The sequence below is a fragment of the Vidua macroura genome, chromosome 2, assembly GCF_024509145.1.
Source record: "Vidua macroura isolate BioBank_ID:100142 chromosome 2, ASM2450914v1, whole genome shotgun sequence".
In the NCBI taxonomy this organism is placed as follows: Eukaryota; Metazoa; Chordata; class Aves; order Passeriformes; family Viduidae; genus Vidua; species Vidua macroura.
The window spans coordinates 74062115-74084664 of NC_071572.1; the positions used below are offsets into that span (position 1 = coordinate 74062115).

The 22550-nt window shown below is 41.8% G+C and overlaps 1 protein-coding gene across 14 annotated transcripts in view; it reads left to right on the forward strand.

The window, feature by feature from the left end:
- Positions 1–1474: 1474 nt before the first annotated feature.
- LOC128803567 (rap1 GTPase-activating protein 1-like) overlaps positions 1475–22550 on the forward strand; it is a 43742-nt gene continuing 22666 nt past the window's right edge. For 4 of the 14 annotated variants that reach the window (XM_053970668.1, XM_053970664.1, XM_053970665.1 and 1 more), the window contains exons 1-8: positions 3095–3250; positions 3859–3964; positions 9619–9712; positions 10167–10202; positions 15369–15416; positions 16532–16570; positions 16688–16879; positions 21843–21946. In XM_053970668.1, coding sequence (XP_053826643.1) covers positions 3112–3250; positions 3859–3964; positions 9619–9712; positions 10167–10202; positions 15369–15416; positions 16532–16570; positions 16688–16879; positions 21843–21946 — 758 coding nt within the window. In that variant the 5' untranslated portion in view covers positions 3095–3111. Of the gene's footprint in view, positions 1537–1599; positions 1681–3092; positions 3251–3858; positions 3965–4011; positions 4854–4885; positions 5243–9618; positions 9713–10166; positions 10203–15368; positions 15417–16531; positions 16571–16687; positions 16880–21842; positions 21947–22550 lie in introns of those variants that run through there. The other 10 variants (XM_053970667.1, XM_053970677.1, XM_053970673.1 and 7 more) reach the window with 10 other exon arrangements.

Below are 22550 nucleotides of genomic sequence, written 5' to 3' on the forward strand. Positions count from 1 at the left end.
AATGAGCCTTTTTTTTTTTTTTTTTGTTATCTCAGAGAAAAGGCTCCTTTAAATTTAATTAAAATGGTCAACCAGGAAAAAAGATCCAAAGGAGAGGAAAGTTCCAAAGTGAGCCTCATCAAAGATCCAGCACAAGAGAAGGGTCTTGTAAGTGCTCCAGCAGGCTCAATTAGAGTTCTTGGACCTGGAACAAGTGCACAAAGCAAATCTTTGGGAAATTTGTTGTTATTCCATGCATAGAACTTGGTGGTTCCAATGCTCACATGAAAACCAAACAGTGATGACTTTTTCTTAATTTAAATTAAAACATTTCCAGCCTGCAGAATTGTGGAGAAATGCTTGACAAAGCTTGATCTGTAAAGTTTTGAAAACAATAAGATAATTAAAAGCAATCACAGTACCCTCTTAAAAAGAGTTGCTGGTTTTCAGGAGTTTCACTCATAACTGTAGTTGCCATACCAACATTTTCTATTAGGCACTTTATTTTTAATGTAATTTCAGGAAACTCTTCACTGCTTGGTAAAATTTCTGCAGACATTTTTTTCAAAAGATGGGAAAAGTCAAATAGGGCAGAAAAGCCATGATGACCTACTGTTTGAGCACTCTGGACTGTTGGTTTTTTTATTTGTCTCTGTGGTGACTCTGGCACAACTATGGTCATGGGAAGAATTAACAGAACAAATTACTGTGATATTTGAGATGACACATCAGGAGGGTTCCCAGCAAACTGATGGGATTGTTCAGGGTGAGCTACTCCAGTGCAAAATGGAGCAGTTAATTTGTCCTGGGATTTCAACCTAATTTTGCTGTGAGACAGATCTAGAAGACTCACCCAGTTGTGGGCAGTAGCCCTCTACAAAGGCAAAATGCTTTAAATGCCTTGACCTAGGTCTGCCAGAACTCTTTTTACCTTTGTCTAAGACTGGTACCATGTAAGAATCCTTTAATTATCTACAAAAATTGTGACTGAAAAATCATTCCAACCCACAGGTCAATCTCATGACTCATGATTACCAAAAGCATTTACAGAAAGTACCATGTCATCCTGTCCCCTTAAATGATCCTCTCCCAGTGCCTTTGCTATGGGTCTAAATCAGTACTATGTAATCATGTTTCAGCTTTTTCTATTCTTCTACTTTCCCTTCCTACTCTGATCTATATACATGAATTGGCATGACCCAGTTTGCTGTCACCAAATAGCTGTCATTATACTTGAGAGGACTAGAAAGATGTGTTTTCTGTGGTAAAAAAAAACCCAAGAAAACAAAAAAACCAAAATAAAAACAAAACCAAAAAACCCTCTTTCATTTTTAAAGGTCATCCCTGCAGGTCTGAGATTAGAAGCGCAGAGAGCAGGATGTGGATGTACAGAGCTGCCTGCCTTCCACCTCTGGAGCTGCCAGTCTGTACCCTTCTGCCAGGGCAAATCTTCTCTGTTAAGAGCACAGCTGCTCCACAGGCTGGCTGTTCAATCGACAATGATCTCTAGTTTCAAGTGTGACAGCACCGACCTGCTCGATCTCCATTCAGCTGCAGGTGGGGGCAGCGGAAGAGAAAGGGAGGGAGGGAGAGGGAGGACACTGCAACCTACGTGAATAATTGATAGTGCAAGGAAAGGAGAGCAGCTGGGTTCTCTGTCTCCATCTGCTCACCAGCTGGGGATGAGAGATCCTTGCTCAGGTAGGGGATGAACAGCTTAGCTGCTTTTATTCTCATCTTGCTTGCAATGCCAATTAAAAATATTTTGCATCTAAAAGGAATGGGAGCAAAGATAGGCGGGGGAGGGTTGATCCAGATCTCTGCTGCTTGTGTGGCATTGTGTAATGGATAGAGTTTGGGGCAGTTTCAGCCTCATCAGGGAAAGTGTATGCTTTTTAAAAGACATTATGCTATTCTGCATTGTGTAGAGAAGCAGTTGCAGAGAGAGAAAGGGAGAGTGGAGGTGGGGAGAGAGGATGTCTGCGTAGGAAATGAAACAAACTAAAGGCATGGAGGGGCATGAGAGAAGGTCTGCCCAGACTCAAAGAAATCCCACCCTGATTATGTCAGTCGTGGACATAAAATGAGGAGTCCAAGTGCGCTGCGGGAGGTGCTGTCTGTGCACACCCGGTGCTATATTTAGAAGCTCTGTGCATAGATCTGTGGAAACAGCTGATGTGAAAACATGTGTGTTTCTTTCTATGGATGCAGCTTTGAGTTTGTGTCATATTGAAGTAAAACTTTAAAAAATACGGATTCTGCCCTGAAGAGTTTACCCTTGAAGGATATACTGCTGTGTTTATGTGGTACTGCGCAGCTTCTGTGGAGCTGCTGATGTTCTTACAATGACTCAATTAACAGAATTGCAGGGACCAGTTTCTGTGTTACAGCTAATACAGGCTTCTCCTATGTGAGCAAGATAAAATGCTAATGAAATGAAACACATTGAAAAAATCTGCTAACAAAAACTGGGAAAATACATAGCAAAAGCCATGGACACCAATTACTGTAATACATATATTAATGTGCCTACAAGGATACCTGAAAGAACAAAAACTTATATGCCAGTCTCTAAACCACACCGTAACTATAAAATGCATAATGTGCAAGTATGGACACATATAGGGATTAAAATCTGAGACTGTAAGTACACTGAATTAGTCATATAAGGACACAAGTATTAATAGGAGCTGAATCTACTTACTACAACAGAAGGCTTATAATAGGTAATATTTTTGCATCAGCAGGGTAAATAGTAACAATCGTTAGCTTGATTGTAAGTTGAGGAACAGAAAGTTGTCCTATGATTTGCTTACATGTGATTTATTCATATTGCTATTGCTAAAGGAAGCTAATTAGAACAGTAATTAGGGTATTTAATAATTGTTTGCTGTTTTGCTTAAGCATGTTGAGGGCTTTGTACACAACTGGAGTTGCATTGAAGGTTAGGTAAAGCTGTGAGGCAGCTAAATGAAAGCTGAGCTCAGTGTGGTTTTGTATGTGAACAAAGTTGTCTCTTGTCTGTAGTGGCAAGCTGCCGAAGAACAAGAATAGCAGAAAGACCTGAGCCTCTCTGTATGCTTTGCTTTCACCATGGCCAGGCTTGATAGCACTGCTGATAATGACCCTGAGATGGGGGAGGGCAGTAGTTACTGCTGGCAGCCCTCTCTAACAGCAAAAAATAATGTCTCTTCCTCCTTCCTAGATGCAGCAGAAATGGCAAGCTTGGCTTTTTGCCTTGGTCCAGTCACATCTCTACTCAGAGATTCAGGTGAATGAGTAAGACCTGCTTGTGCAGAGAGCAGCTGCTCTATTCAGTGCCCTGGGTCCATTTAGGAAGTTTTTGAATTGGAGTGAGGATGTATGAATTGGCCCATGCTCCAGCATCAGATCTTCTGGGGAATTACAAGAGGTCGACAAAAGGAAATTGAGTCATCTTGGCTCCATGCAAGTTATTAAAAACAGCAAGTGGACCTTTTCTTTGTCCATTCAAAGTCGTTACCTATCTTGATTCCTTACTCCTTACAGTCTCTATACCCACCCACAGATCATTGAAGACCCCATAATCATTTCTATCCAGGTATTTCAAGAGTAGAATTTATAGGAAGCATTAGGATGAAAATGATACATTCATCCCCAAAACTTTGAAGTAACTGCTTGCTCTCTGCATTTTTCTTTTTTCCTCCATCTCTATCTGCTAGTTCATATTTTCTGTCTGGTCTGCCTGCATACTGTTTGCACTCTTCCTTTACATCTTTTCCTAGCTCTCTGGCAAATTCTGTCTCTTGTTCTGTGTTTCCTTATGTCCCCTTCACTAGTTAGAAAAAACCCAGTGTGAGGCTGACATTTGGCATAAGGTTGTAGCTGCTGTTTTTATAGGTCTTGATGTAAAGAGAATACATGACATCATCCTGTGGAATGAAACTGAGAAGCACAAGAAAAAAATACATGTCCAGAAGAACTCTGTGTTCTCATTTAAGCACAGGTATATTAATATTCTTTCTATAGCAGACCATGTTCTCATGCTCATTTTTTTTATCAGGAATGACAATCTGTTGATGAGTGAAACTGTTGATGAGTGAATGGAAATACACGCAGTTAAGGCATTTGTGACCCCTGAAAAATTGAGCTTCCCTAGTTTAACATTGCATCAATGCTAAACTATTTCATAAGGGGTGCAGAGACAAATCTTTGCTGTACTTGATGTATGTCAGGTCCAAATGACACAGATTTGGATTTAGTGGATTTAGTATCTTCCTAGCCTTCCCTTTAAAAAAATGGGATTTGTGGAGAACTGCTTTGATGCTCACTTTCCTTACTGGATACTGAGAGCCTGAAGACGTGATCTTGTTCCACAGCAGAGTTGAATAAGTGAAACCCCTCTGTTGTCCCTGTGCTTGTGTTACCCTCACGGATAACCTGGAGAGCAGCGTCCCCGGCTCGGCTGTCCCAGCAGCTGCTCCTGCACGCTGTGCTCAATCCATGGGCTCCCACAACGGGGGGCTCCGGGGGGAACCGCTCTGCCACAGCGGAGGAGGGGCAGAAGCCATCACCCCATCCCCCCTTGTCTCCTCGTCCTCCATCCCTCCTCCTCCTCCTTCCCTCCGTGCTCTCCGGGGCCGCTGCCCGCCGGGCCCGGTCCCGGCCGTGCGGGTCCCTTCCCTTTCTATCCAGTGAATCCTGGCCCGAGAGGAAGAGGAGGGGTGGGGGCGGGAGCCGCGGCTTCGCAGGGGGCCGGGAGGGAGCCTGTGCCCTTCTTCATGGCGAGGCCGGGGGAGAGCAAGCTCCCGAGGAGGGAACCCGGGAGCTGACTCAGCGGAGCAGTCCAGCATGTTTTCCCGGGAGCACGGCGTCCTTGCCGGAGCCAGCGGAGGGTAGGTACCGGCACCGCTGCCGGCGGCAGTGGGGCCTGGGGCCCTGCCTTTCCCGGGCAACCCGGGGACGGGGCAGGGCAGCGGCTGCCGGCGTTAGGATCGCAGTGCTGGAGCAGCAGGAAGAGCCCTCGCGGGTTGGCTGGAAAGGCGGAGAACCGGGGAGGGGGAAGGCGATGGCCGTGCCCAGCCCGGCAGGTCCGGGTCTGGCTGTGGGCCCGGCCCTCGCTCCCTCCCTCGATCCTTCCCGGCCCCGCTCCGGCCGGGGGAGGCGGGCCGTGGGGCGGCCGCGGGTGCGCCTCTCCCTGGAAGGAAAAAGGGAGGGAGGGCCGGTAGGCTTTCTCCTGCCGTCCTGGGAGCGTGGGACCTCTCCTACTGGGACTTCTCAGGAGGTGGGAGTGCGGGTTGGATGGCAAGATTAATTTCCCCCTGGAGTTCTCCTTTCTCCTGCCCTGCAAGGAGATCTGGCGAGGTTCTCCGGGCCCTCCCGCTGCCCTGCCCACCTCTTTGTGGGTGCACGAAGTCCTGAGCACAGGCTGCCTATGAGAGGGAGCGATGGCTTCCACGGGAGCTGCTCAGCAGCCAGAGGGGAGCGTGGGTGGGAGAGAGGTTCCTTACTGGAAGTCAGAGTCTCTGGGCAGAAAGTTTGTGGCCAGCTAAGAACAAACTGCCTCTCATCTGTAATGATAGCTTCCTTTTCCTAGCTTCAGTAATTCCTTCTCTTGAGCTCTAGGAATCCATGTGTAAGCAAATTTCATACTGTACAGGTGTTCTGAGAGTAGGGCTATTCGTGTCATGTTTCCACCAAGTAGCTAACAATTGTATGCGTTAAAGCAAATGCATGTCTCTAAGGCCGAAACAAGGGACTGAAACATCAGAAGCTGTTGCTCAAGAGAAGTGGTTTCCATATGAGTATTTCAGGTCTGTTCTTGTCTCACATTACCTTTAGTTCTTTCAAATTGCCTGTCCCTTCTAGTGAGGGATTTAAAAAACATATTAGTGTCTCCCTGCAAGAAACTCTTATCAGGCTGGGACACCAGTTGCTATACTGACTGTTGTTCCATAGATAGCTACAAATCATGCTGTGGTCTTTCTCCTAGTGGAAGGCTTCCAGATTAGCAGAATATTTACAACAGCTATACACCTGCTTCCCTGTGAACTTTCAGGAAAACAGTTATCTGAGGATTTGGGGCACTTGCCTTTTAGAGTGCAACAAATCCCCATTTGCTCTGGAATATTTATGAAAGTGTGTATGAAATTCTGTCCAATTTGTGTTTTTCTTAGAGCAAATACTTGCATTGACTTGGTTATTGAACTGGCTCGGCTACAGCAGATAGCAATGATTTTGAAAGCTGGGTAGAGAGATCTTATGGCTGAAATAGCAGAGGATGCTGCAAGACAGGAATACAAGGCATGAGCAGAGTTGTAGTGGCTTAGAGATCTTCAACGGTTCTTGTTCCATTTCAGAATTGACAGTGGAATTTATCAGTGGATCAGCAGTACCTACATTTAGTTTGATTGCTTGAAATTAATGCACTGGTTACAGTCACTAGCAAAATCCTGGTTTAGCCTTCAGCATTTTCTAGGCCCTATGCTTCCCCTTATTGTAATTTCCTAGGAATAAAGGAATAATAAAATATACTTCAGCAAGTATACATTTGCACATAAATATTTCTCTCCCAATCTTCAGAATTGCTTTCCTTTTTCAGAAGGATGATGTTGTTCTTTTCTGTGGTCACAGAGTTTGAAGTTCCAATTTGAAAAGAAGTATGTAATACTTTTTGTAATACAGTCTAGTGCTTTTCATTCCAGAAGTTCAAAGTTCCAGAAATTGAATATGGACTTTAAAGAGATAATTATAATAGCCCCAAATTTTTGTGATATTTTATAAAGGATAATGTAAAATCTAAGGCATTCTCTTGGATTTTCAAAGGCCCACGGAGTGTTCCTAATTTGGGATAATTACAGAACTGTGAACATCTCTGAATCTACAGTAAGACTGGTGATTTTGTCATCTACTGGACTCATTTGGGCAATAGAACTGTGCTAGGATTCAATGGTAAAGAACAGTTTCTGCCCAAAGTTTTCCAGTCAGTCCAGAGTGTTGAGATGAATTTATGTGAGAAGACAGGGGCAGGATTGGCCACACTGACCATGTAGGAGCTGCCAGATTTCCATGATGCAAGTGTGTATTTAACTCCTCTGAATGATTCAGCATTCACCTCAGTGGCATGCCAAAGAAAACACTAGCATGCATCAAGGCCCCAAGACATCTAGTTGCAAAAAAGGTTCTATTGTTACACTTCTTTTTGAAAATGAGAATTTATCAAATTAAACCTGTGCCTTTTTAGGGCTTACAGAACAGAAACTTCAGATTTTTAAGAGACAGGGAAAATGTTTCAGGTACTGCCTTGGGCAGAAATTTTGCTCATCTCAAACATTCTTCAAGTAAATGAATAAGATGATAAATAAAGCATGTATTAGTATAGTATTAATATTAATTTAAAATACATTTGCCATCGAACTATTTCAATATTTATTTGAGGTTGTCAAGACTAACTCCTACGTCTTCCCTCCCAGACATGTTATGGCATTAATTTCTAGATGCATTATACAGATCTCTCTCATTTGAATTTCAGGAGAAATTTGTGGGATGGAAGCATTGTGCTATTTTATGTAGATGAGCCTATATGCAAGTTACATTATGCCATTGAGCCACTAAAATGAATTGTGAATTCTCAGAGAACTGGTGAGCATTAGGATTCTTGGAGCTTGTGACAGAGTAGTTTCAAGATTACAGAAATATACGAGAGGGAATGTAGCCACTGCTTTCAAAGCAAGGGTCTGCATGGCCACTATCAGCATGGAAGCAGCAGCAGTCATGCATCTAATAGTTACAGGACAGCAATTCTTGATTGCCTTTTAGGATTATTATCAGCCTTGTGGGACTGAGTGCACCCTCAGCAGGTTTGCAGATGACACAGAGATGAGGGGTGTGGTTGACAAAACAGAAGAAGGGACCATCCAGAGAGACCTGGACAAGCCTGACAAGTGGTGGTCCCGTGTGAAGTTCAACAAGTCCAAGTGCAATGTGCTGCACCTGGTTTGGGGCAATCCCAGACATGGGCACAGACTGGGAAATGAGCTCATTGAGAGCAGCCCTGTGGAGAAGGACTTGGGGGTTCTGGTAGAGGAAAAGCTGGACGTGAGCCTGCAGTGTGCACTTACAGCCCAGAAAGCCAAACATTCCCTGGGCTGCATCACAAGAGGAGTGGCCAGCACTCTCTACTCTGCTCTTGTGATACCGCATGTGGAATATTGCATCCAGCTCTGGGGTCCCCAGCACAAGAGAGATGTGAACCTGATAGAGTAGGTCTAGAGGAGGCTACAGAGGTGTTCTGAGGGCTGGGGCTGCTTTCCTACAAATACAGGCTGAGAGAGCTCGGGTTGTTCAGCATAAAGAAGAACATCTAATACTTAGAAGGGGCTTATTAGAAAGGGGGAGTGATTTTTTACAGGGCATGTAGTAACAGGATGATGGGGAACAGTTTTAAACTACAGGAGAAGAGATTTATATTACATGTTAGGAAGAAATTCTTTACTCAGAGGCACTGGACCAGGCTGCCCAGAGCTGTGGATAGCCCACCCCTGGAAGTGTTCAAGGCCAGGTTGGATGGGGCCCTGAGCAATCAATTTGATGTAGTAGGTGACATCTGGCAGAGGGGTTGGGACTAGACGATCTTTAAGGTCACTTCCAACCCAAACCCTTCTGTGATTCTGTGACCACCTAACAATCATATTCATGATTTCATTACAAAGTGGGTGAGTCCTGTCTCCTGTAAACTTGTGCTTAGTTCCCAGCTCTACCTATGTGTCTTTCACCATGACTTAGCCCCAGTTGTGACTGCTAGTAAAAACTGTGAGAGGTGTGGAATGTTTATAAAGTAACAGTAGGAGAGGTGCAGCTGGCAGTGAGACTGACTGTAGTGCTGTGGGCAATGCTAAATATGTCTTCTACAGTGCAGTGTTTGTGTTTCTTTTTATTTTCTTTTCTATGAAATCAAATAAAGTCCTGCCGCTGTTTGTACACACTACTGCTCCAGCAGGGACCATAGTAATAATATATTTTCCATAGCAGATGTGCAGACAAAAGCTCACCTAATCTCCCTGCTGGCTGTACCAGCAGTGGTAACACAAAACGGTGCCTGCATCTCTGCGGGGTGTTATCGGTTCTGTTCTAGTGCCATCTCTGTTATGCTCCTGTCTTTGAGATTAATACCCAGGCTGTGGCAGCTGGGGCTGTCCTTTTGGTGCTGATTTCAGCGGTGGTTCAGAACTACTTTCATCCTTTTTAATACAGTTCTGTTTTGAGATCTGGTTGCAAAGCTTCTCGCGAGACATGTCTTAATTCTGCTCCAAATCCATGATGGAAGAAGAGGAGCTTGGCAAAGAAAAATCATTCAGCACTTCTATGACAGTTGTGAGGAAAATATTGTATGTGAGCAGAGACAGAGCAGTCAGAAGCCAGAAAATTTTTGCTGTTACATCCAGAATGTTTGAAAGTGGCAAGTGGTAAATTCAGCCACTTCAAGGATTCTCACAGGTAATGACAGCTTCCTTATAGGCAAGAAATGGCCTGAGGAGAGGAATAGTATGCAGAGGGCAAAGAAGGCACTGCCGGCAAGCACTGACATCTTGAATTCTCTTCAAAGTTAATTTTTTCTTTCTTTTTTTTTTTTTTTTCCTCTTCTGCCTCTGTCTGTTGCAGGAGGTCTGAGGAGGCGGTGCAGGGTTTTAGTGATGTTATAGACTCTCCCACTGAAGGCTTTCCATGTGTCCTCACTCCTGCTGTCCCCAACAAGGTAAAAACAGTCCATGTTTGGCTCAGGGCTGGTGTATGCTTTGAGTTATGTATGCAGAAGAATTGTCTGAAATCAAGCTTGTGGGCATGTATGTCTTACAGCTATAATTGCCTCGTTCTGTGAGAATCCTAAACTTGCTAATTTGACCAGTTCTTATGCCATTCTATCTCAAGTCAATCTGACCCATTGAAAGAGAGAAATTCCTGATACCTGACTGACCAGGTTTCTGGTCAAGCTTTTGCAACACAAGCAGAAGACAATTTGGCCAGTTGTTTTGTCCATGCTACCAATTAAGGAAGAACAATTCCATCGTGTCTTCAGCAAACAAGTAGTTTCTTTGACAAAATATGGAAGGAATCTGTTGGCTCCTTCAATATCTGGGTTACCACAGAAGATAATGTTAGCTTCTGCAAATGTCAAATTATTTTTCTCTGTTGTCTTTTCCTTTTCACAGACTGTGGACTTGTTTGAGATGATTGAAAAAATGCAGGTAAGGAGAAGTAATTCTGTCAACCTTTGAGGTCTCTTAATTTTTTGTAGCAAACAAATAATCAGCTACTATTTGTCCTATTGCTTCACTCACAATGTCATTTATTGTGGGCTTACAGAATGTTTAAGTCTTCTATGCTCAATCTCTTATTCTTCAATGGGATTTCAAAAGCATTTTTCTGTGTTCGTTTTTCCAGTCAGCATGATGGAAGCAATAGACACAGGTTATTACAATTCTGTCTGTTCTTTGCAGAAGAGTGATTCTGAGAGAAAATCAAAGTTGCAATAAGTTATCTCTGGCATCTTCTTCAGGCAACTCTCTTCTGCTGGGTAGCAGATATAATGACAGGTGATTAATTGGATGTTAACCTAACTGCATTTAGCAAGGTCAGACAGTTTAATAAATAACTACTGTAGGCCCTGTCTTTAACTTGTGCAAGAAAGAAAGACTCTGACTTAATTCTTACACAGAAATACATGCATTTAGCTGCATATATTGTGTTATAAACTTTAAACAGGGCGGAGTTGAAGTTTTTCCCCTTTTACCGTATCAGAGAAAGAAACAGTAATATGTTATATGTGTAAAATATCTAACAACGAAGTCTTCAGATTTTTCAGTTTATGTATTCTCAGAGCATCCTTGCAGGTTACCAGTATTTTCTCTGAGTGGTGCACCTTCTTTAAAGTGCTGTGATTAACCTTGACCTAACATAATACATAGCATGGCACATAATCCCTGCCTTTTATTATGTGCCGGAATTAAACTTATCAAAACCATTTAACTTATTTTCTGGAATTTGGGTGATCAAATTATGAATATGAGGAAACTGCCAGAATTTAGTGAGACTACAAAGATGAGGAGGTGGAAGGTAGCAGCAAAATGCTGAGTTTAGAGTTGTGAGGCTGAAGTACTTTTTGGCAGACTGGAGAGGAGGAGTGTGGGAGAGAGGGGCTGAAGGTGTATCTGCCATGTATTCATGTGCAGACAGACAGAGACCTTGCAACCACTGTACTGACATCCAAACTATGTTTGGGATGTGTTCTCCGTGCTTTGGAATAGCAAGCTCTGTAAGTGTGCCAGGCTCATTTAACTGCAGGAAAGTAAGCTTGAGCAAGCAGTGCTACTTTAAATCAAGCACGTATTCAAAGATTGTGACAGTCCTTCCTAGGCCTTTTGAAATATGGATAAGGAAGAGTCATTACCAGGTGTTCCTCAGTGGAAGACTGGTGCTTAAGATTGTCAGTGTTTCTCAGCTCCCAGTTTACCATATGGAAAATCTGACTGGATTTGCACCTCTTTAGTTAGAGAGATAACAGGGAGCTGATGGGAATTTCCAAGGCATGCAGACTGCCTAATTTTGCATCTATGGTGTTTTCTTAGCTGCTCATTATAAAGATTTTATTGCATTTTTTTTCTATTTAAGCTTGTTTTGTCACCTAACATGCACTAGGAGAATCAATAATTGCTGTTTAACAGATTTTTTTTGAAAGTTAAGTGTTTTCCAAAAGAAAAAAAATTCTAATACTTGTTGTGATATTTGTTTAGATTTTTACTAATTTTTTATTCTCTTATGTTTTTGCTTTCCCTTTCCTTCCATTTGACTGTGGCTATCCTTTAGACTTGTTGAATCATTCTTGAAAATGAAATCTGGGATTTTTGTTAGCAATCAAAGTGAGTGAAAACCAAAGCAGGAGACTTGAACATTTCTCCTGTAAAATAAAAACAAAAAAGCCTCAGGATAGAATTGATTATTGAGTACTTTAACAATTGGATGGGAATATAATTGGACTGAAAATTAGGATAGCCATTTCACATTCTTTGTGATAAATTAACAGGTAAAGTTGTACTCTTTTTTTACACTGAAACAAATCCCAAGATCTGGGAAAGAAGTTTACCTTTTTTTTTCTTTCTCGTTTTCTTTTTATTTTTCTCTTCAATTTTATTAATCATTTCTTGGAAATAAGTGGGCTACTGGCAATTTCATTCTGTGCTTACAGATCTAGTGAAGTCACAGTATACCCTCTGTTAAGGACACTTAGTAATGTGTTGTTCCTAGATTGCTTTGCAGTGCAGGCAATTGAAAAACAGGGAAATTTTATTTCATCCAATAAGCTCAAATATTTCAGGTCTTCATATGTTTGCATAGCCAGTCCCTCTTCACCTGACTGCTTTTTTCACTCCCTCTGTTCTGCATTCTTACAATTTCTGCATATTCAGTTTTGTTTTCTCATAAGTACTTTCATGGTTTTTTTTTCCCTGTGTCCCCTTTTGTATCCAAGTTGTCTGTTTTGAACTAGTCCCCTCAAGGTACTGCTCTTTCCCCATAAAATATGTGTATTATCATAGCATTGTTATGCCATGTTGGACCCTGACTCTGGGTCTGGACACCTTTTTCTCTGTCATTCATTCTTTCATCCTGCTCAGGCCAGGTGTTTCCCCTGTGCAAGACCTTGGGAATATGAGATTCCCAGACTGATATAAGATTCCCAGCCTCCAGTAAGCTATCCAGGGAAACTGGCAGTGCTGCAAGCCAAACCAGATCAAACCAAAAGGATGTCTCAAGGGGTGGCTGAGACTGCTGCAGTTTATTCCTCTCCCTTTTGAGGAATGACAGTGATCATCAAGCCGTTGTTCTGCCCATGCTTTGACGCTTCAACAACTTAGGCTGCGTGTTTCCTGTGGTCCTGGTTACCCTTTAAAATAAAGCTTTGGACTGTACAGCCTAGGGTTTCATTATTCTTACCTTAAGCTTCACTCTAGAGGAGAGGTTGGTAGATTTAAACTTGTCTTCTGCTTCCAGGCTACCAGGAGTTTCCTTAACAGTGCAGAGTCATGGAATGTGCTGGTACATTCCTTTGCTCTCTGTAGAGGCTCTGATACAGAGCTCCATTACAGCAGCCCAGAAAGTTTTCCCTCAGGCTTGCTGAGATACTGGTCTCCTACTTGGACCTCCTTTGAAACTGGAAAATTCTTGCAGTTATCAGATCTGCCAAAAATGCGAAGGAAGGAGAGAGAAATATTAGAAGATTGCAGTTTCCCAATCTCCATTTCTGTCCTAGTACTTCCCACAGTTTGTTGTGGAAGTCTGTGGCTGTTTTGTACCTATGTGTCCGTCCTGGATCAGTCCTGTTTTGACAGTGCACAGGACTTTCTGGTAGTGACAGGACTTTCTGTCCCTTTTCCAAATCCCTGTTTCACAACCTGGTCTTCCTTGTGAACCTCAGCTCAGTAGGTTGAGAACTGAAACTCGAGACCACATCAACAAAACGCTTTTTAGCACTTACATTCCATTAACTCAACTTTTTCACCTTTACAACTTCCCTAAATGCAAAATGGTTACTAAGTATTTCTGCAAAAGATAAAGATCACTTGTCAACCTGTGTTCCATCTTAATTTCACAACTCACCACATCCTGGTAATTGGTTATTCATTTTGTCAATGCTGTCTACTGACATCACAATTCAAAACATACATTCTTAAGTTTTCCTATGAAGAATGTTTTCAGCCTAGTATTTGTTTAGTCTCCATTGTTGAAAATAGAAAAGGAAAACAATTTTTTGGGGGAGGGTATATAACTGTCTTGAAACTCAGCTTTTGTAGTTTGATCTTGTGCTACCCTTTAGATAACATGTGAAGCTTCTTTTTCCTAGTAGAGCTAAGGAAAATAATTTGTTTTTTGTTATCTGCTCATTGTTCCTCGCTTACTTTGCTGTGTTTCTGTATTTAACTAATTAAAATTTGTTCTTATTGCTACTTTTTGTGATTGAACTCAACTTCAGACTTCTGAAGAATGACCTCATGCATCTATTACTGGTCTCCCTTACTCTGGAGTGTGGTTTACTTCTGATGTTTCTAAGAGTATTTTAAAGGTTTTAAGCATTTGTTGTGTACTCAAGGTCTGGCTCCTCATGATTTCATGAAGGTTTAGGTTTTTTTATGGCTCCTTCTTAGGTTCTTTTAATAAACTTTCTCATTTTCCTAAAACCTTGTTTTGATGTGAAGTAGATGTGTTGGGGTTTTTTTCTTTCTTTTTTTTTCTTTTGTTGCTCCTGCAAAGAGCATTCTGATTATTATGAATCCTCAGTAGTAAGGTTGCTGTTGCTCAGTTTTAGTGGTAGTATGCTAGCAGGTTTTGCACTCTGTACAGCTGGAGTGTTGTCCAAAACTTTTGTTCCTGAGCCTCCTAAGTCTCCACTGTAGAGCTCCTCTGAGATTTACCTGTTTCTACCAGAATCTAGTTGACAAACTTGTTCCACTGTAGCATATGTGCATAGGCATGGCTATTATAAATCCAATCCTGCTTATTTTCATAACAAAGTCAAGAGCTGCTTATCCTGTCCGGAATCCCTGATTAGCCATGGCAGTCACTGATGGTATATAAAAATGTAGTCTCAGCACCATCTCCCATCATGAGAGTTACAAGATTTAGGTGACAGTAGTTGAATACTCATGTACTGTGTGTAAGAGAAACCTACGTTTTAAATCCTGGTCCTCACCTTCCTATCTGATGATGCAAATTCTGTTTCTTACTCTTCTGTCTGTGATGCCCACTTGGAGTATGGCCTGTTGACCCTCATATCTTCTGCTCTGGGCCTCTGCTCAGTCTGTGTTGGGGCTCTCCTCACTAAAATTGTCCTATTCTCATGTGCTTCTGCTGCTGAGGTGGGGTGGAAGAGAGCTACTTTGCCATGGTGAGGAGGCAGAGAATGGAATAACCTTAAGGAGGAGATTCAAGTCTGAATGCCAGTTCCTGATTTGGGAAGAAACTAGGCAGCCAGTAGCCTTTTGCCCTGTTATTTCAACCCACCTCGTAGTCATTCCATTGTTTCATTTTATTGCTTAGGATAGGAAGGAACGTAGCTAGAAGAGATTAGAGAATCGAGTAAGAGCATCAGTTTGGGAGACTGTTTTTAATATCTGCCGGCTGTCTGCTTTTTAAGAGGTATAAACTTGAGTATAGCTTTTCAATTTTAATGCCAGATTAGGGGACTGGCCAAGTTCTAGCTTCACTTTTCCTTTTATTCGAATCTTCCAAACTTGCTTAAAATGGAAGATTTTATAGAGGGACAAAATATGCATATTGAGGATATGGAGAAGGACACAGAGGGTAAGTGAAACAGACATGCTGAAATACAGGATTCACTGTCTGTGACTTTATGTTTCCAGGGGAGTCGTCTGGATGAACAAAGATGTTCCCTTCCAGCTCCTCTCAAGGTCAGGCCAAGTTGTTGTTGCCTCCTAAATTGCTGAGAATGGCAGATAATTACTGACCTGGCTTGCAGTGTACTTTCATACTGGAATGAACAGGGAGTCTGCAAACATCCCAGAAACACTTACATGCTTGCCTTTTTTCTTTTCTTTTTTTTCCTAGTTGCTGCAAAAGGGGGTGAAACTATGTAGCTGAAATAGAATTAACTTTTCCCTTTTTCTAATTTAAGTGGCTCCAATAAGAGTTATTGTTATTAAAAGTGTTAGTTTTGACTAAGTAATTTCTTAAATTTATTCAATTTAAGAGCTGTAATAATATTTATGAAACCACATAAATACTATTTCAGTAGTCTGCTTGATGACTCATAGGGATGCTACTAGAAAGTTGATCTGTTCTGCCAATATTAAGGCAGTAAGAACAGATTCCTATCTTTATTTCCGCAAGTTAAGGATTAAACTCCACTTCTTCAGTCTCAGCTCAGGCCTACTAACCTTAACATCAAACCTGATCTTGACGTTTATCTTGGGATGACCTATAAAAAAGCCACATCGAGAATTGACACAGCTTTCTTCTGACAGAGATACTCAGTGCTCTTTGTGGTGATGGAGGGGGCATCCAACTGGCATAAACTGGCTCAGATACTGCTTCTGTTCTCTGAGTCACACCTCGGCATTGCTCAGATGCATACCACAGAGCAGCCATGGAGATGACACAGCCTCAATCTCACTGTAAATAAAAGCACTTTTTCTACCATTCCTACTGTCATCCCTGTCAGCAGGACAGCAGCTGTCTAACACAGTGTGGAAGGAAAAGAGAGAGGCTGCCTCTCCTAAACATATCAAGTTTGCCTATAGTTTGGCTACTTCCTCATTTTGCATGCCTACCTTCCCTGTAATTTGGAGGAGGAGGGTGGGTAGAATCTGACTCCTAAGTTTATTTTCTCAGAGTTCTTTATTATAATGCTGAGACCTTGGAAATGGAGTCTAACCTTAAGTCCTGAAGTAAAACTCTAAGGATGACCTAGGGCAGAATAGAAGCTGAGGGTGCAGCTTGCACAGTCATGAGAGCATAATACTTTAAAAAATGTCACGTTTTTGCTAATGGCCTATTCTGATTTCAGACAGAAGAGGAGTATATTCCTTATCCCAGCATCCATGAGGTGAGTTAGTATTGCTTTCTCCTCTCTGTATGTCCTTGGACTTGATTGGTTTTTCAGCTTACTAGCCTTTGAGCTTACAGACCTGTCAACTTTAATGCTTTCCATCCTTCTGAATAGGTATTACAGAAAGGGTGGCCATATCCTCTCATTATCCTACCCCAGTTTGGGGGCTACTGGATTGAAGGGACCAGCCACAACCTCTCCAGCTTGAGTCCAACTCTGTCTGATGTACCCTTTTCCTGGAGTGGTAAAGTGAAACTGGAAAGTGACCCTACAGCCAAGCTGTACCGCAAACATTTTCTGGGAAAGGTAAGGGTGACCTTCAGAGCCTTCTTTGCCCACCCAGCCACAAGGCTGAAATGTCTCTCAGGCTTTTTCTGGTGGGCTTAAAAATGTCTGCACTGCTGCTGCATTTCAGTTCCTTATGATGCCTTCAACTGATGTAAGTGAGGTACATACTAAGATATGGTCTGTAGTGTTTTCAATTGATCATGTCCCCTTGTGAAATGTGCATCATCCTGTGCATTAAGAGAAAGATTTGTACGGGAAGAGCTTTTATTTAGTTAAGAAGGTCTTTTGAGTCTCCTATACAGATACCAACCTTGGGATAACAAGTGGACAAAAGTGTAATAGAATAGGAAGTGGAAATGGCATTATTTTTAACAGGGAGTTCAGCACTAACAGTGCAAGCTCCTCAGTAGGAATGAGAAGAATCCATTTCCCTCAGTGTATGGTCATTACAGAATGTATATGATGAAACTGGGCCATGTTTATAGTTGTTGATTTAAGTAAGTTTGGTGCTAAATGTTCTGTGAATTTTAAAATTCCAGTTTGACACATAGGGAAACAGAGCTGGGCCTCATAAAGTGAATGTTTGCTGGCCAGCCATGAAGGTCCATCTGGGTGGGCCTGTTTAGGGAATTGGCTTATTACCAGACTGAATATCACAATGATATTAGCCATAAAGAACTAGTGAGAAAAACCCATGATCTTTTCTGAGATTTGGTTCATGGCATAAGGAGATAAGAAAGCTTGACAAGTATGCTCACACTGCATCTTATTCAGTGATCTCCCTCAGCAACTACTGAACAAGTTCAAAACCAGGAATAGGTGGTGTTTTGCACAGTGCTGGGGACCTGTTCTGCAGTAGTTATGCTTGTCAGAGTGATCTTCTGTAGTGAATCTTGTTCCACAACACTGGAGAGTTATATTAATATGATTTATAAATAATTAGGTAAAAAAAAAAAAGGGAGCCTTCCTGGAGGCTTCCCCTCAAGACTAACAGATCTGCTGTGCAATCTGTGTTAATGGACATTTATCTTATAACCTTCTGAAGCTTTCAGTATGCCAACTGCAATTGTTTTTCTGTCATGGTAAATTTAGGGTTGTGCTTGAAGGCTTCCAGAGCCAGATAGGACAAGAGGCAAATTTGGATATGATTTTTTCAGTCCAATTGTTGGATTCACTGCTGACCTGATATCACAAAACAGTTGAGTTTGGAAGGGACCTCTGGGGCTCATCTTGTCCATACTCCTGCTCATATCATCATTGCTCCTTCCAAGTAAGATCCCAGACTTCCTCTATTGTGGAGCTTCGCATTTGCGAAGTGCCCAACCATTAGTGCCTCAGTACTACCGAAAAGCTCTCTCCTATATTCTTCCTTTTCTGGTGTTGGTGTTTTATTCTTTGCCTTAACTGACATGAATGTGTGTCCATGTTCAGTTAAACATGCACGTTTTTGAGCAAGCCAGTGTCAGAAAAGAACAAGGTGAACAGGACTCTTGTGTCACAGAAAGCTCCACCCATGGCTAGAAAACTTTCCCCATGGTTTAAAAGCTTAGTTAAGGAGAGAGCTCAGAGCTTTTCCACTCACTAGAAGAGTATTTCTTCGGTGCAAAGTTAGCAGTGATTTTGATGCTGTGTTGTATCTTTTTGGTAACATGGGAAGGTTATTTCAGCAATGTCAGGAAAGGTCTCTTTCATGCTTTGAATAACAGCAAACAGTTCTTAGCTGAAGAGTCTGAAAGCATCACACGGTGGGAGAGGCATAGCCAGTGCTTTAGGGAATATCCTTTAAGCAAGACAGGAGATCAAAGTATTGTGTGGTACTACCAACTTAATGTGCATGTCTGTGTTGTGGATGTGTGTATGTAGATTGCTCAAACTCGAACAATTCTGTGATACTTTTTACAGAACATCTTACCTATAAAGGTAACACCCTATAAAACAACCACCAAAAAAAGTACTAGAACATTTAAGCCATAGCTTAGTTCCTTTTCCTTGCCTCATGATCTGTATTTTATATGACAATTACACAGTAAGATTTATTTAGCCTTTAGGAAGAAGGCTGTAAAACCTTATGTCTTGTACTGTAGGAATTATTCAATGTCTATGTTGTTTTTCAAGGCTGTAATGAAGAGAAGTAGCCTGAAGCAGGGAAGGATTTAATAAAGGTATACATTGTAACTGCCAGTCAAATAAACTTAGGGTCTAGTTTCTCAAGCACTTGAAGCTCTCAGTGCTGAGGGAGAAGCTTTCTTGCTATGCATTCATATGTGATCATGTATTTCTCCTTCCTGCTAACCTTTCTTTGTGCTGGTTAAAGTTGCTGCAGATGGCAGATGTCTTAGTAGCTTTATAACTTCTTAGGCAAACTGTCAGCATTCCTTGTGTTTTCTGTTAGTCGTTTCCCTTGGCCCATAGAAGATACTTAATTGTTTTTAGAGAGATCTATATGAAATCCAGAACTACCTTTCAGACTGTATTAAATGTTACAGAAACTGCTTCTGTGGCTGAACAAATTTGTACTTAATACATAGGTCATCTCAGCTCCAGGGTATCTTGTCATCATTGACTTGCAATTTTCAGTATCAACTGCAAAGCCTTTTGATGTTTCATCCTGTCCTCATTCAGGACAGCTAACAATAAAGGCTGCTGTCCACTGAAGGAATATGAGTCTGATGTATGTTGCCTATGTGTTTTTACAGAGAAAGAAAATCATAAGGAGTAAATTATAGGTTTATTCATACATACAATTGCTCAGATCTCAGTTTAAATCTCAGGCTTACATTCAGGATCAAGCTACATAGTCAGAGTGGCTTTTACAAAAATTCAGTTGTTTTAAGATCTCCACTAATTCTGATACCCATTCCCCTGTGAGGATTGCACCCATTTGTGCAGCTCTGCCTACCTATGTCAGCTGCAGAGCTGATAGCCCAGTCTCCAAAGCAGTTGAGATCCCCCTGTATCGGATCTGCTGGGGTCTGGCTTAGAAGTCTCATCAAAAGGCATCTTCATTTCTGGTCTTTGCAACTCAGTGTTACTTTTAGCCACAGCTAACCTCAGGCTTTGGCTGCTCCTCCTTGCTTTGCCTTCTAGTTCTGATTTTTGTTGGCATTATGCCATCTTTTTCGTTAACAGCCTGTCTTGGCCATCCAGCCTGGCATTGGAATTCTTTGGTTTAAGGACTTTGATTCTAGACTTCAACTGACCATGGAACATGGTCTTGCTTTGCTCCTTGAATCTGTCAGTTCCTCAGCTACTCTGTCTTTCTGCCCTTGGTCACAGTGACTTACTGCACCTGATTCTTATTCATACCCCAAAAATCCATTAGTGTCCTGAAACTCATGGTCAGGAGGAATTAACTGTCCTTTGTGGCTTCCTTTGATTTCAGCTTTTTTTCCCATGTACTGTCACTGACCAGTGTGACAGATCACACTGGACTTCTGTGACTTGAACACTGCAGCTAGAGGCCATATTATTCTGTTTGCCTCTTGGCTGCTCTTAGACCTTACCTTTTTCAGACTGCCTTGTTTGATCAGTCATGGAACCTTTTGCCCAGTTTCCGGGCAGTTCTGAGTGTTGGGTGTTTTCTGTCTCAAAGAGGAGGTGAGGACAATGACATCTTTAATACTTTAAAAAGTTAGACAGCTACATCTTCATATTTTGTTTTAGGGTAGTGACTGTAGTCTTACTTATTCCTATTTTTTGTTTCAAAGAGAGGATTGGTTTATGTCTGTTAGGTTCAAGTTGGCTGTGTCCACACAGATATCAGAGTATTTCACTAGATGTGTCTTTATTTCTGACAGTGAGTCAGAACTATGACTTATATAAAAGATGTAGATGGCAAAAGACAATCTTACCAGTGTTTTGAGAGAGGTTGCAACCCATCAGAGCCGCAGCAGACCTTCTAGGCATATATATATTCTATATATTCTAGGCAAAAGACTGAGGTACTGACAGACTAGCAACAATTTTTTATCAAATTACACTTTACTCCCACTGAATTCTTCACTAATTTATTGTGCCTGGAGTATTCCTTTCACAGATCATATTCCAAGTTGTGCCAGTTTTGGCTGTGCAGCTGAACACAGCTTGCTGTCCCATTTCTCTGTCATGCATGAGGATGCTTTTCCACTAGGATGATGGGAGTGATCAAGGCATTTCTGCACAATTTCACCTAAATAGTATTTTCCTTGTGCTGAAGGTTTCCATTCACATCCTGTGTCAAAAGGCTTTCACCTTTTGAGGTTAGAGATTATATAACAATAGATATGATATAGCAATACAAAATATACATTGCTATACCTAGGCCACTGGAACATGGCTGTATACCCAGGAGAAATGTATGGCCACAGCCACTTACATATAGAGACTGTGAAAATGTTTGCAGTATCTTTCATTGTTTGACTGCATGACTGTTCCAGGCACACTCCACTAAAGTTGGGCAGTGTTAGTGGCATTGCTGAGAACAGTCTTCATCTGCAAAACCTCTTTGCTTACTGACTGTATTCTTCCTGACATGTGAGCACTCTTGGAGTTCAGCCATTTACCATAACCCTGCTGTTGCTCTTTAGATAGAAAATTCCCACAACCACATCCAGTTGAATGTCTGGAAGACACTGCTTAGTCAAGCAGAACCTGAATGGATACAGGGAAAGTCCATGAAGGATACAATTTTATTTACAAAAAACTCAATTTCTTCAAAACGTGTTACTGAATGTTCTGATACTATTCCTTCTCAGGAGCCCTTGTGATGTTGGACAGGTGAGGAGGAACTGAACTGATGGGATGTACTTTGGCTGATAAGCTCAGGCACTGATGATCAAGTAGGCTGGAAGACAACATGCATACATCTGGAAGCATGCTACTCCTAGTTAAATTAAAAATTAGTTAATCTTGAGTGACAGGTTGTATGCAAAAAAAAAACCAACTTGGAAAGCTTCTCCAGGAAGCGTGTTGGGGATAATGCATTTTGGTTTCCTGTTTGCAGGAGCACCAGAACTTTTACTCTAGTGACATGTCCTTGGGCTACCTAGTACTTTCTGTGAAGTATGAACAGATTGAGAAACAGGAAAATCTACGCCTGTTGCTGAGGTAACAGTGCCTGTTATTGAAATGTATGCTACTGTGTTTTGTCTCTTGTCTTACCTTGCGCTCCCTCTGCACATATGTGGGTGTGAATTTTGTATCTTTCTTCTGGAGAGAAAAGAAACTGCAAAAAAACCTTTGAGCCTTTTTTTCTTGCCTTCTGCTCTTGAGTTGCTCTCAGCAGTTTCCTTAAAGAAGATGGTGTGGTGCTTACAGGTGCATCTTCCTAGTACCTGTGTGGAAAGCACCTGTTCCTTTCTCAAATAGAAAGTTTTTCTGTTTATTCTGTCTACTTAGAGACATGTGAGCACTCTCTAGGAGAATATGGATTCCCTAATGGAGGACAGCCTAGCCCAGGCTCTGTTCTTGAGACTAAGGCTCATTTGAAGGTGATCTAGAACATTCCCTAGATTCCCAGGGCAGTCTATGAAGCCATAATCCTTAGAGAGGGTTATGGAGAGAGACATTATGTTATGAAGAGAGAGCTGCTGAATGAACTACAAGAAGAACAGAGAAGGATCTTGTGTAGGTGAGAGGCCACTGCAGAGAAACTTTTTACCACACTATGGGCTGAGTGCACTCCCAGTAGGCAATGCTACTGGAACCAAGT